The sequence below is a fragment of the Prionailurus bengalensis genome, chromosome A3 (assembly GCF_016509475.1).
Source record: "Prionailurus bengalensis isolate Pbe53 chromosome A3, Fcat_Pben_1.1_paternal_pri, whole genome shotgun sequence".
In the NCBI taxonomy this organism is placed as follows: Eukaryota; Metazoa; Chordata; class Mammalia; order Carnivora; family Felidae; genus Prionailurus; species Prionailurus bengalensis.
This window is the reverse complement of record NC_057354.1, coordinates 119,991,890-120,006,485: the sequence shown is the minus strand read 5'-3', so window position 1 is coordinate 120,006,485 and position 14,596 is coordinate 119,991,890. Positions and strand designations below refer to the sequence as shown.

Here is a 14,596-nt window from a genome sequence, read left to right as displayed (position 1 = left end):
CAGTTGGTTGAGCGACCGACTTCGGCTCAGGTCATGATCTCACAGTTTGTGAGTTTAAGCCCCGTTGTCGGGCTCTGTGCTGACAGCTCAGAGCCTGGAGCCCGCTTCGGATTCTGTGTCTAACCTCTCTCTCTGCCCCTCCCCCACTCATGCTCTGTCTCTCTCTGTCTCAGAAATGAACATTAAAAAATAAATAAAATAAAGAAGTGTAATCTGCTCCTACATTGACTATGTTCTTTCCAGATAATTTCCCAATTTGACCAGGGTCTTGATTCCAGGCATTAGAGGCGGCTGCTGTGACAACTGATAGCCCATTTCATCACAGGGACCATGTCAGCCTTCAGGCCCAGCTTGGGATATTCAGAGGTTCACCCCTTCCTGTGCAGGGACCAGTGCAAGACCAGAAGGAAGAGGAAGGAGGCCTCAGTACTCATTAAGCGCCAATCTGGAAAGATAGGAGACAGCCAGGCCCAGAGAGCCACTCTTCTGAGAAGATACGATCAGGTATGATTTCACAGAAGCCAGACAGGCTCTGCCCTGCCAGCGCCAGCTAATCTATGACATTCTGAGGGCGACAGGAATCACAGATGCAACTTGCCATGTGCCTGTGGCCAGGCTAGGTCCTTTTAAGCTTAATCATCCCATTTGAGATAACAAGAATGATTGCCATTTGACATAAAAGGAAACTGAGATTCAGACTGGTAAACAGACTCGATCAAGGTCATGGAGCCAGTAAATGGCAGAGGTGATATTTGAACAGCAGCTTCCTAACTCCACTGGCGTCCTTTTCCCCGTTCCACAGCTTTCTCCTGGGTTCAGGAAGGAAGGAGCCTAGGAGAGAAGCAGCATTTGGTATTTGCACCTTTGCCAATTCGGGAACCATCAGGAAAGCTCAGGGCGCCATCTCTTTCTCTCTGAGCCGAAACAGGCAGATCTCTGCTGAAGATGCTTTTGCCTGAGGCATCTTCTGGGGGCCTCTGAGATGAGTGGGTTAGAGTCTTAACCACATGCCTGGGGGGAGGCTGTCAGTAGCACTAGCATCCCGGAGAGAGGCTAACCCCTGGAATCTTCATGGGAAAGGCCACCTCCCAAGTTCCACAGAGGAATGATATAAACAGCACTGGGCATGTCAGGGAGCCTGAATGCTGGTACATTTGCTATGTAATCTATTACAATCTATTTGCTATGAAATCTAGGGCATCAGACCCTGGACTTCAGTTTCCTTATCTGTAAAACAGAAGAGAATACCACCAACTTTGCAGGCTTTGGGTAAGAACGGTGAGTTGGGTAACAGATGTGAAAGTACTTGGTAAGTGATAAAGTGCAATCAAATGTCAGCAGTTACTTGTCAGTCAGTGTCTACTCATCACAAAGAGCAACACAAAACAGTCAGTGGAACAGTCCTTGCTCAAATCTCTTGTTACCACCACTCCTACTGTCATAGGCCTATTTCTCCTTCTGTGGCTCCCTCGTTACAGATCTTGAGAAGATAGCAGTAAGAGGGAAAAAAAAAAAAAAGAAAGAAAGAAAAAAGAAAAAGAAACCAAAGAGACAACAGTAAAGGGAAGAACCGTGCTATTTGCAGTGATTTTCTGCCCCGGGGGACAGAAATCAGGAGACTCGGGCTGTTTCCTGCCTTGAGTCTCCTTGGATGGCTCAAACCACAACCGAAAGGATTGGTCTCTCAAATGCTAGGAATTCTCCCATCAAGAAGAAAAAAATTAGCGATCAGGAAGCGTATTGGCTGGGGAGTGAACTGAGCTGGACTCCGCTCCCAGCTTTGTATTGGACAGGGGATGGATGCCCCTCGGAGAAAAGCGGGAAGAAAAAAAACAGCCCGTTCACTTCAGTCAGAAAACCACAAACACCTCACATCTGATCCCTACCTTCCTCCTTCTCCCCTACTTCCCTTGTTTAGATGTAGTGTTCTAGAGGGTGTCTCTCCAGCACCAGGGATGCAAGTGAACAACAGAACGCTATAATGTCAGAACTGGATGAGACCTAAGGAGGCATAAAGGGCAGACTCAGCATTTGACAGCCTGGGCACAGGGCCAAGGGCTTAGGTGGGTCACTGGGGTCATACAGCCTCCAGCCCCCAGGCAATGCTTGGTCATTCCTCTCCAGTCCCCACTGCCCATCATTCAGGCTGACCTCTAACCCTGGGCTCCTGACCTGCTGCTTCTGAGGTGAATCAGCAAATAGTATAGAAAGCAAGGAATCATCTACTGATCATGTCTTACAGTCCCTGGGAGGGGAAGTGACTTGTCCACGGTCACAGGATTACCAATAACTGAATATCACTGAGAATGATTATCAACCCTGGATCTCCCTCAATTATTCATTTTTTTTTTAATAATTTTTTTTAACGCTTATTTATTTTTGAGACAGAGAGAGACAGAGCATGAACGGGGGAGGGCCAGACAGAGAGAGAAGGAGACACAGAATCTGAAACAGGCTCCAGGCTCCGAGCTGTCAGCACAGAGCCCGACGCGGGGCTTGAACTCACAAACAGTGAGCTCATGACCTGAGCCGAAGTCGGACGCTTAACCGACTGAGCCACCCAGGCCCCAATTATTCATTGTTTTTAAGGCAATCTTCCAACCAGGTGTTAACACATTTATATATTTTTCCTCCCTTAAAATTTTTAGATTAGTTTTTATTTAACAAAGTACTATATGCTTGCAGTAAAAATAAAAAGATAAAGGTAAAGTATAAATTGAAAAATGAAAGCCTCCCTCCCCATTAAAATTCTTAGAAATAACCACTGTTAGTGAATTCTCATCATTCCTTCCAGAAATTTAAATAATTTAAAGACTTACTCAACTATACCTACTGATACATGCTTCTGGTCATGGGTACTCGAAAAGATTTGTTGATGATATGAATGAATGGAGCCAGGTGAGTTAGGGGCTGGGGGTTTGCATCATACGGAAGGCCAGAGATGGGTTGAGTTAAGCATCTCTCCAGATAAGAGCTCCCACTGGGGCCTATTAGCCCGGGATCTGGCATGAATCTTTCGTATCTGAGTTGGTGTTACAGTGTGGAGGTAAAGATCGTGGGCTCTGGAGACAGGCAGACAGAGGCTCCTGTTCTGGCCCTAACTCTTCCTAGGCACGTGACCCTGGGTTGTTCCTTCCTTAAGGAGTCTCGGTAGCCTCACTGGTCACGTCGAGATTAAAATAGTACTACTTCATGGGGCTGATGTGCGGATTAACGAAAAACAATGCACATAAAGAACACAGGCAGCGTGTTTGGCTGTACGAAACCTGCACTAAAGAAATGGTAGCTATCATCATCATTACTATTGTTGTCATTATTATTCTGCTGGCTCACCTCAAGAAAGGAGAAAGCCTGCAGGTCCGTCACCTAGTGCTATAGAAACAGATCAGCTCAGGACCTGGTACTCCTGTTAAGTACATCTGGCAGGAAAGGGAGACGACTGAGAAATAACTCTAATATGACCAGGAGTTAATGCCCAGGAATTTCTCAGCATATTACAAATTCTAGATATACCAAACCACAAGAACAGGTGCCCTCTGAACTCTGGGAACAGGGATCTGCCTTGCACAGCTGCATGGCAGAATGGCTTGCTTTGTGGGAAGAGGGACCATTTTCTTATCTCCTCAGGCTACCTGGTTCAACAGCTCTCAGGCCAAGAAGGCTCCAGAAGCGCCCTAGACTGGCCAGGTGCAACAGGCTGGCAGGGCATGGCAGGAGAAGGGTGCCCTTCTCTAGCTGCATTCCAGGCCTTGCCTCTAGTCCTCAGAGCACAATGAGAACATTATCATAGCCACTTGATCCAATCTTGTGCTATCTGGGGGCTGGAAATGACTAAGGGCAATAATACAGTCCTCCAGTCAACACACATAGGGAGAAACCCAACACTGGACCAAAAGGCCTGCTGAGCCTCGACATAACTCCAAGCCCAAAACATCTGATGGAAATGTATGAGTCTTAAATGCTTCTTGCCAGGCAGATCTTTATATTATAAAATGCCCCAGCTCATGGTAGTTCTGTTAAATGATCACACTGCTGCCAGGGATGGGAAGGAAGAGAAGACACGGATCCCATCAATGCCGAGAGGCCATGGACTCTGACCTAGATGTCAGACGCAGCTCGGGGCACCCATCACTTTGAATCAGGAGGCTTCTCTCAAGGATGGTGGAGGACTTAGCTGAGATGGGGGTGTGTTGTGTAGTCCCTGATGACCCAGCCCCGTAAATCCGAGTGTCTGGCATGGGACTGGTGTCCTGGGGGACGTGGAAGGCACCAGACCAGCTTTGGGGAAGTAGACACTTCCTAGATTACTGGGGAGTCTCTCCAGAGACTGGTAAGAGCCCTATTCAGAGACCAACGTGAAGACCAGAGAGCGGAACGATACTGGGTATTTAACTCCCCCCTCCACAGCACTTTCTCTCCTCCTGGGGCTCCTTCTCCCCAGGAGTCCTGCTGTTCGCCCCTTTACCCACTTTCTCCTTCTTTCTCCCTGCCTTTATGACCCCACTTCTCTTTCCCCTCTTCACCGTCCCCTTCTATTTCTTTCCTGTCTTTCTCCCCGTTCTCTTCTCTCTTTTCTTCATTTCATCGTCTTTTTCTAACTGGCCACGATAGAGAACTGAAAATTATTTTTTATTATTGATTGAATGCATACATTAAAACTTAAACCCTCTGGTCTTAATTTTTTCTTTTTTCTTTTTTAGGTTTTATTTATTGGGGCACCTGGATGGCTCAGTCAGTTAAGCATCTGACTCTTGATCTCAGCTCAGGTCTTGATCTCAGGGTTGTGAGTTCAAGCTCCACGTTGGGCTCCATATTGGGCTCCACGCTGGGCATGGAGCCTACTTAGAAAAAATAGTAATAATAATATAAAGTTTTATTTATTTAAGTCACCTCTACCCCCAACATGGGGTTCAAACTCATGATCAAGAGTTGTATGCTCTTCTGACTGAGCCAGCCAGACACCCCTAATCTGAATTTTCAAAAAGATGAACTGAGTATTTTATATGTTGCTCTAAAAAATAGTATTTCCAACAATTAAGGACTTTGAGGAGGAGGAGGGGACTTTAAAGACCATCGAGTTCAATGGCTTTGCTGATAGATAAATCCCTTTTGAGCGCCTCTGACATTCAGTTTCTCCTTGAGCCCTCCCAGGGATTGAAGCCCACTACCTCTAGAAGCAGCCCATTTCTAAGTGTTAGGAAGTTTTTCATATTGACTTTAATCTGCTCCTGTAATTCCCATCCTCTGGCTACCAGGACAATCTAGGATATAAAAACAGGACAATCAAGGCGCCTGGTGGCTCAGTCAGTTAAGCATCCGACTTCGGCTCAGGTCACGATCACACGGTTTGTGAGTTCGAGCCCCACATCGGGCTCTGTGCTGACAGCTCAGAGCCTGGAGCCTGCTGTGGATTCTGGGTCTCCTCTCTCTCTGCCCCTCCCCTGCGCATACTGGCTCTCTCTGACTTAAAAATAAATAAACATTAAAAAAACAAAAAACAAAAAACGGTGCAATCATCAGAAAGTGAGGTGCCTATTAGGTTCAAAAGATGGGGGTAGGCCAGCAGGCTGTGAGGTTCTCCCACTGGAGTAGCTGGCTTGGGTGGGCAAGATTGAGGAGATATATGGCAGCCAGCCACTGGCAGGCCCTGAATGCCAGACTAAAACGTGGTGTGTCTGACTTATCAGAAGGTGAAGCCAGGAGACACTGTCCATGAGGCAGTAATAAACAGTTGTTATTTACCGAACACTTCCATGCCAGGAACTGTGCAAAGTGTTTTAACGCTGATTATCTCATTTAATCCTCCCAATAGCACTGACGTAGTGGTACTGTTATTGTTTCACTTTATAGATGAGGTAACTGAGGTCTCAGAGCTAGTAAGTCACTAAACTCAGGTCTGTGTCTGATGCACCTGTTCTGAATACAGCACGCTACAGAACAAGGTCAGCAGAGAGACCAGGATGGGAGACCCCAGTCTGGGAGTCATTTACACAGAGGGAGAGAGTGTCAAGAACAGAGGGTGAGGGTCCCATTTAAGATCTCTTCTAAAGACGGGCCCCCAATCTCCATCTCTGGTCTTGTGCCTCCTCTTAAACTCCATCCATCCATCTCTAGCTGCCCATTGGATTTTGTCACCTCAAGTTCAATGCAGCCACACAACGTCCTGCCATTTTCCACCACCTTCCTAGCAACCAGGTTGCTGATCTTCCTAATTCTTTAAGCATAAAAGAGGATCAAATTTTGTGTTAAACCAACCCGGGCTCGACTGGATTTGCCACATGCAAAATATGAGGCCTTGGGCAAGTTACTTAACCTCCATGGGCCTCGGTTTAACAGCTATAAAATGGGAAGAGTGACACCACCTTTCTTGGAAGGTGCTTGTGTGGATTAAGTTGCATAATTTATAATTACAGTATGTAGTATCGTGCTTGGCACATAGCAAGTGTTAAGTAAACGGCATTATTACTGTGATCACTGCTATTTCTGGAGCTTGAAACTCCCTTTTTGCATAGCTTCTCGTGGTTAATCCCAGTGCTTATGAGTGGGGGGGTGGGGGGGGAGAAGAAGAGGGACCTACAAAGTGGACAATAAAAATTCAATGCAGTTTGTATTCTCTACAATGACCTCATCCCTTTGGCTTTGGGAGCCGCTGCTGCAGGGTCTCTTTTCTACACCCACCACAGACAGAGCTGGGCTCCGGCCAAGACCTGCCTGCTCTTCTCCCTCCAGACCTAGTTACGTGGGGGGACCAACAGGCATGCCTCTTCCCCTCCTCTCTTTAACTGGAACCCTCATTTTGTGTCATCTGCAGCCCTGACCTCCCTGAGACACACTTCTGTTTTCTCTCTTAAGTATCCAGGATCAAAGTTTTAGAGATTACCTGGTCCAATCCCTCAAACAACTCAGTGCGAAATTAAAGTAGTCATTTAAAAAACGTCTTGCAAGGGGTGCCTGGGTGGCGCAGTCGGTTAAGCGTCCGGCTTCAGCCAGGTCACGATCTCGCGGTCCGTGAGTTCGAGCCCCGCGTCGGGCTGTGGGCTGATGGCTCAGAGCCTGGAGCCTGTTTCCGATTCTGTGTCTCCCTCTCTCTCTGCCCCTCCCCCGTTCATGCTCTGTCTCTCTCTGTCCCAAAAATAAATAAACGTTGAAAAAAAAATAAATAAAAATAAAAAAATAAAAAAATAAAAAAATAAAAAACGTCTTGCGGGGCGCGCCTGGGTGGCTCAGTTGGTTGAGTGACCAACTTTGGCACAGGTCATGATCTCATGGTTTGTGAGTTCGAGCCCCGCGCCGGGCTCTGTGCTGACAGCTCAGAGCCTGGAGCCTGCTTCTGACCCTGTGTCTCCCTCTCTCTCTCCCTCCCCCACTCATGTTCTGTCTCTCTCTGTCTCAGAAATAAACATTAAAAAAAATTAAAAAAAAAAAAACAAAAAAACGTCTTGCACAATTAAACGTGAATAAAGTGGGCCTTCTCCAAACCAATCCATATGCTTTCACCAGTGCTCACCGCAGTCCGTGCACTGTGCCCAGACACATGTCAGCAGAGCCACAGCCTCAGTTGTGGGTCTGTGACTTGCCCTGCGCCCCCTTCCCCATAGGCCCTGGAAGCCATCAAGCCCCCTGGAGGTACTACATAAGGGTTGCTAAGGATTCGTGAGAAAGCAGGCGCCGGTCACAATCGCAATCACAAGCAAGCACACATTTGCACACCTAACACCCCCTGAGGCCCACGGTGAACACAGAAGGAGAGATGAAAGGAGACTCCAAGGAGACAGGCAGGGTGTTTGTACACAGTGAGGACAGAACAAAGGAAGCAGGGAGCCTGGAGGTGGAAGAGAAAGCGGGCGAGACAGACTGTAAGATGAGTCAGAGAGTGAACGAGGGCACTAGGTCGCATCAGCTACCGCTTAGTTGCCCCCAGAGGGTGGTGTGAGCGGGAAGAAGGGACTGGGGGGAGGCGAGAAGGGGAGTTGATGCCATAACTCAGAAGTGGGAACCAGAGGAGAGTGTGGCTGATGGGGAGCAGAAGCTCAGTTAATTTCCAGGAGGGACCCGAGCTCCCAGCCTTCTGAGTTCTCCCACGTCTTTCTTGCCCGGCTCTGCTTCCGGAGCTGCAGGGTTATGGCAAGGCCGTGGGGGACGGCCCGGCAAGGAAAGAGTCAAGCTAACAACAAAGATGTCAATCCCGGAGATCACTGGACCCCTGCTTGGTAGACAGAAGCCACCCTGTGGCTGCTAATGCCCCTCCATTTATTTGGCTCTTTCAACGTATTTCAAATGCCCACCCACTAATGATCTCATTTAATCTTTGGCACAAGCCCGTGGAATAGGCAGGCCCGGGATTATCTCTACCTCGCTCCTCCCCTCTTCGCCCTGGTGATCCCTCAAGAGTCCTCAAATTGTTGCCTCCATCCCAGAAACATCCAACATTGAACCAGCCAGCGCCTTAGAGGTACGAGGAGCTTGGGGTGCTCTGTCCAGGCTCCACTTTGAGTTGCTTGTTGCTGTTTGTCCTGGGCTGGGTGTGATAAGGAGTCACAGGACATGGACTCATTCCCCTCCTGGAATTTCCCAGCCACCCCTCCCCCTCCACTAACGTCTGAAAGCCTGGCACATAATGACCGTTTCTCCCAGTCCCCAGGGAGATGTGTCAGATATGCGGGACTTCTCATTAGGCGAACGGAAACCTAAGGCCTAGAGAGGCGAAGGCCTTTGCCCTGAATCACACAGTGAGCAAACATGGAGGGACTGTGATGACTTGAGAAGAGCACAGGTCTGGGGGCATTAGGAGACCTGGGTCCCAGTCCTGGCTCCACTGCTTATCAGCTGAGGGCACAGAGAGAGTCACTCAACTTCCCCAGCCTTGGTTTTCCTAACTGTCAAATGGGAACAAGTAGTTCCCATCTCTTGGGGTTGCCTGAGGTGAAGATGTCAAAGAGTTACAGAAAAATGAATTTTTCTGATTATCAAGTAGCACAGGTAACATCAGGATGCTGCTGTCATGGAGAGGCCAGATCAAGCATAAAGAGTCTAGGATTTCCTTAACTTACCTGTGTGGCCCTGGGCAAGTCCAGGCCTCAGTTTCCCAAAGCCCCTGCCAGCATTAAGAAGGAGGGTTCTGTGGACCATGCCTTTAGAGCAAGAATTCTGGCGCTGGCTGCCCTGATCTCCTGACCATCCTATTATCTGTGCCCACACTGCCTGAGATCCAAGAATCTTACTGAGGGAGCCAGTCAGTTGCCAACAATGGGAGATCCCATTGTTCCCAGTGGGAAGAATCCACTGGATCCTTCACTCCAACCCCTCTACCCATTTCGTCAGGGCTGAAGTGTGTTTCTGCACCGTCTCAGCCTCCACGGCCTCCCAGCCTTAAGGGACATGAGGATGGAGAAGGGAAAGTAAGGGGTAAGGGGGCACTCTTGGTAATGAAACCAATGACAGACTCCTGCCCATGTAAGCTTTCCCAGTGGAAAGCACCAGACTGCCTGGATTCCCTTCCTCCTAGGGAGAGCTGAGTGTAACTACTCTGCCGTTAACATCTCGCTTCTCCCAGGATGGCCCCAAAGGTGCCGGGCCCCTGATCCGTTCTTTGAGGAAGCACCTCAGCAGAACCCTTGCTGAGCTCACGGAGGTGAATTAAATATTAAATATGCAAGGCCAGAGCCGCGGGTGCAGCAACACATTCCCATAAACACAGACAATGGCATACAGCTCATCTGCCCGTCTTGCAGCAGCTGCCGCTCTCCTTCCGCGGGCTGGGTTCCCTGATCCCCAGCCCACACTCTTGAGAGGGCATAAAAAATAGCAATGTTTTTTTCTCTCCAGCAAGTGAACCAGCAAGCGCATGGTTCCCTGTGTCCTTCCTCCAACCCCTAGTGCTGAGGAATCCAGGGACCCGGAAATACCTGGACCATTGAGTTGTGGCATCAGCAGCAGTGAAATTTAACAGGTCTGTGGCTGGCCTGGCAGGGACCTCTGTAGCTTAGCCCCACCTAGGGCCTGGAGGCCCCCATCGGGAAGGGAACGGCTCAGGAAGGCCCAGATAGCTCTCAGGGCAATGGGGTAACTAGCTCTTACTGGGACCAGGACGAGGCCTGGGTGTGGGGGCCAGTTTGCTTCTCAGGTTGGAAGAGGTTCAGAGATCGCCGAGACCACCTCGGTTTTACCAAAAGGGAAACTGAGGTTTGAGAAAAGGAGGAAGCAACTTATACAAGGTCACTTAATAGTGACCTTAATAGTGAATAGCTAGGCCTAGTCTCCAGGGCAGAGCCCAGTGCTCTCTCGTCCCCTCTCTGTGATCCCTGAATCTCCCTCCTGATGCTACCAAGGACCAGGCTCTGCACTGCATGGCTCCCGTGGACTGCTTTCATGGGAAGCTGGATCCATCCCTACTGCTACCTTGCCATCCAAGTACCGAAAGAGCCCGAGGTCCAGGCATTCCAGCTCAGCTCTGCCATTTTGTAGGATGGAACCTTGGTCATGTCACCTCTCTGAGACTTACTTAGTTCCTTGCCTGTACGGTGGGGATTTAAGAACCAGGACCCTGGATGGCTCCTGTAAGGCTCAAAGGAGATCGCGTTTGTGGGGCATTTGGTCAACCGGGAAGTGCTGTCCGAATGTCAGATATGGTTAAAATGGTGTGAGGTGTGAAGGTGCTGCAGAGGGAGGAGGTCCCAGGGGAGGAGGCTGTGCAAGACAATCCACACCCAAACGAGGCTGACCTGGTCGTCCCGTGGACCCGACTGACACAGACGGCACCAGCAGAGATGGACAGGCAGTAGGTGAGACCAGCTCAGGTTCACTGGCTTGAAAGATCACCTGCCTGCTTTGCTTCGTGTGTGTATGCGTGTGAGTTTGTCTGTCCTCCTAGGCGCTCCTGGAAGGTTCTGCCTGGCAGCCGGGAATCACGGGAATTTGCCTGGCTGCTCCAGGGGAGCATCTGGCAAGAGGGCAGTGTGTGGCGCTGAGGGAGGACACCTTGCTTCACTCAGGTCAGGGCACAGACCCTCAAAGAAACGCCTGTCACCCAGATCCCTCTGGGGACCTCTGGAGTACCCCTGCTCTCTGGGGCCCTTACCTTGTACTTGGCTGCGAGCAGCTCTGTGGCCTGCTGCTCCCGCCTTAGGTCTTCCAGCATCTTCTCCTTTTCCTCCAGCAGCTTCTGCTTCTCCTCGCTCACGAGGCTGCGGTCATCCTGGATGGCCGCCTTCTCTTCCTCCAGACGCTCCTTCTGTTCCTGCAGGTAATTCTCCATGTTCTTATCCAAGGCTGACTCCAGGGGAGGCTGGGGCGGGCGGTGGTTGTTGTTGTTGCCATCCTCCTCTTCAGCCACCCAGGCCTCTATCACTGGCCCCTCAGGGTACCCGGCTGGGGCTGACACAGCCTTCTTCCTGCGGCTGCTCTTCCTCCGGAGCCGCTTTCCCAGCATCCCCTTCTTCTCCAGCTGGGCCTTCAGGCGGGCGATCTCCTCCTGAAATTCCCGCAGCAGAGTGTCCTTGGGGTCCTCGTTCACCCGGGGCTTGTTCTTGATGTTCTTGGCCCTGTTGGCAAAGCGCAGGGTGGAGAGGCTCTCGTCGTAGCTGTGAGAAGCTGGCCCCAGGGTGGCCACCATGATGGTCTTGGCGTTCCCCCCCAGAGAGTCCTGGAGCAGCCGGGTCAGCTTGGAGTCCCGGTAAGGGATGTGAGTGCTCCTGTTCCCCGCCAGAGCAGCGATCACGTTGCCCAGGGCAGACAGTGAGAGGTTGATTTTGGAGGCTTCCTTAGGCCTCTCTCCTCCACCACCACCACCACCACCACCACCACCACCACCACCACCGCCACTCCCCGTGGACTGCGTGACCGTCCCTCCGGCTGTGTTGGGGCCTGCCTTGTTCTGCCTCTCACTGCCAGCCAGGTCCACCAGGTTGAGCTTGCCCACACGGATGTGGTCCTGACCATCTGAGCCGCGCTCACTGCACTCCACCGTGATGACGAAGATGGCATGGGAGCGGGAGCTGACCTCATTCATGTGAGTGCTGCCCACTGCCCGGGTCTGGTTCCCCAGGTTCATCACGTGCTCAATCTCCTTGACATTCTTGGTGACGAAGGAGGAGAGGTCCTTGATGTAGACGCCGGTCTCCGGGTTCTCCTTCAGTTCTAGCCTCTTGCCAGGCTCCTTGGAGAGCAGGTCTCGAATCTCCTCCTGGTAGATCTCCAGGTAGGAGGCCCGGACCAGGTACTGCTGGTTCTGGGAGCGAGAGATGTGGGTGAAGATATGCTCAAAGGCATTGGGGATGACCCCGCGCAGCTCGGGCTCCACCCAGGTCCCCTGCATGGTGTAGGTCTTGCCAGTGCCCGTCTGGCCGTAGGCAAACACCGTGCCATTGAAACCCTGAAGCACCGAGTCTACCAGGGGCCTCACGGTTTCATCATACAAGTCCGCCTGCTTGGAGCTGGCATCGTACACGGCATCAAAGGTGAAGGACTTGGGCAGCTCCCCTGGGGCAGCGCGGGGGTTCCGCAGGGTCACCTGGCCCAGTTTCACGTCCATAGTCAGGATCTGCTCGTGACCAGCAGCCTCCTCCTTCCGGCTGAGGGGGCGGCACCGGGCCACCACCTTTAGGGCCTCGCTGGCCTTGGTTTTACTGGCCATCTTGCTGCTCTGTCCTTCCTGCCCCCAGGGCCCCTCCGCAGCCTGGGCGGTCCTGCTGTCCTCTCTAGGTCCGGATCAGCGGGGCCGGCCCAGCCCCCAGGCGCCGCTCTTCAATCCGCATGCAGCCTCCTAGGGTGGGGATGCTGGGAGGTGGCCCCGCCGCTGCTGCAGTCCGGGCCTCCACCGCTCTCCGGTCCTCGCTGCACCGGCCGGGCAGGGAGAATTAGGCAGAATCCCCGGGCAGCCGCGGGAGCCGCACCGGCCGAATGGCAGTGCCCGGAACCCGCCCCATGCTGGGGCAGAGGGAGCGCTGCCGTAAACAGCTACGGCAACAATGAGATAAAGGAAGAGGAAAATGGGATGGGGGTGGGCGGCGAAGCTGTCTTCTCCTCCTCCTCCTCTTCTAGGGATCCATGGCGGGGGCTGCTGGTCCTGGGCGGCCGGGGGTCCCGGCCCTCCCGAGGGCAGAGGCTCACCTGGGGTCCTCCCCCCGCGCTGGGGGATCATTCATTGCAGCCAGCGCGGCTGCCGCTGCCCCTGCCTCCACCTTCCCCGCCGCTGCCACCGGAGAATGAGAGAGAAAAACAGAAGGGGATGGGGCGGAGCAGCCGCGGCGAGAGTGATGTTGCCGCCGCGCTGCGGCCCCAGCTAAGCCGCCCGGCTGGGGTGGGGCAAGGGGCGGGGCCGCGGGGCGGGAGGCGCGAGCCCGGCGCGGCCGGAGCGCGGGGGACAGGGGTGCATCGCCCGCCCGCACCCCCGCGGACCCCTCCGGAATGACAGGCTCGGGTGCCGACCCAGGTCCCGCGCCCACCAGGCGGGTGCGGCGCAGGCACCGCCCGCCGTCACCCCACTGGGCCCGAGCATGCTGGGAATTGTAGTCCTGCCTTTGTTAACCGGGTTCTGGCAGGTTGCTGATGCCTTCTGGCGTCCGGGAGGCCCCTCCCTCTCTGGCTTGCAACCTACGGAGTGACTGCTGAGGTTGCAGCCTACCTGGCGGGGACGGGGCGGGGGGTATCCACCACCCACACTTGTTCCCTCCACAGGTACCATCCTCCATCATTCCACTGCTCCTGCCTTTCTGCCTGCAGACGCGTATAGATCACCCCTCCCCTTCAGAGTGGTGCCAGGCACCTTGACTCCTAAACGTTTCCTGACTCTGTCGTTCCTTTACCCTAGCCTGATTTACTTCTGGCCTTCCTCTTGTCTCCTGGAACCACCTTGCAGCCCATTCTCTCCTCACGTGTTCTCTGCACATGCGCCCAGGTCCCCTTCTCGCCTCTTCCACTAGCCTTCCATATTGTCTACAAGCCCCACCATCTTCTGATACAGGTCTACCTTCCGAGCCTCACCTCCAGGTACACTGTGTTCCAGACATCCATTCCTTCAAACAGTGCCTGCTGAGCCCCAGGCCCCATTCTAGGAGCTGCACCTTCTTGTCCTCAAGGAGCTCACATTCTAAGAACCATGTTTTGTGTTCTTAACTGGATGTGCTGTGTTGCATCTTTGTGCCTTTGCCCAGAGGGTGCTGTCACCCTTTCACATTTGGGACTGCCATTTGGGCAGTTCAGGCACCTCCTCCTCTGGGAAGCCTTCCTTGATCAGTTTCTTTTCCAGAGCAGAAAGAGACAGAATTTGCATAAAACAAAGCTTGAACTCAAATTGCACCTTTTTTTTAAAGTTTATTTCTTTGCTTTGAAAGAGAGAGAGAGCAAGCAGGGGAGGGGCACAGAGAGAGGGAGAGAGAGAATCCCAAGCAGGCTCCATGCTGTCAGCACAGAGCCTGGTGCAGGGCTCAGTCCTACAAACCAGGAGATCATGACCTGAGCCAAAATCAAGAACTGGACCTCAACTGACTGAGCCCCCCAGGAACCCCTCAACTTGCACTTCTGGTCTCCATCCAACTGTGTGACTTTGGGCAGTCACTTACCTTGCTCTAGCTTCAGCTTCCTCATCTGTTTAAACAAT

General features: G+C 52.3%; 1 protein-coding gene across 2 annotated transcripts in view; it reads right to left on the bottom strand.

Annotated features, from left to right (window-relative positions):
• KIF3C (kinesin family member 3C) overlaps positions 1-13,480 on the bottom strand; it is a 38,961-nt gene extending 25,481 nt beyond the window's left edge. The window contains exon 1 of one of the 2 annotated variants that reach the window (XR_006301092.1): positions 11,078-13,406. Coding sequence is in view for 1 of the 2 variants with exons in the window: in XM_043604367.1 (XP_043460302.1) it covers positions 11,078-12,631 (1,554 nt within the window). In the remaining variant the exon portion in view is untranslated. Of the gene's footprint in view, positions 1-11,077 lie in introns of both variants that reach the window. The other variant, XM_043604367.1, reaches the window with a different exon arrangement.
• Positions 13,481-14,596: the final 1,116 nt, after the last annotated feature.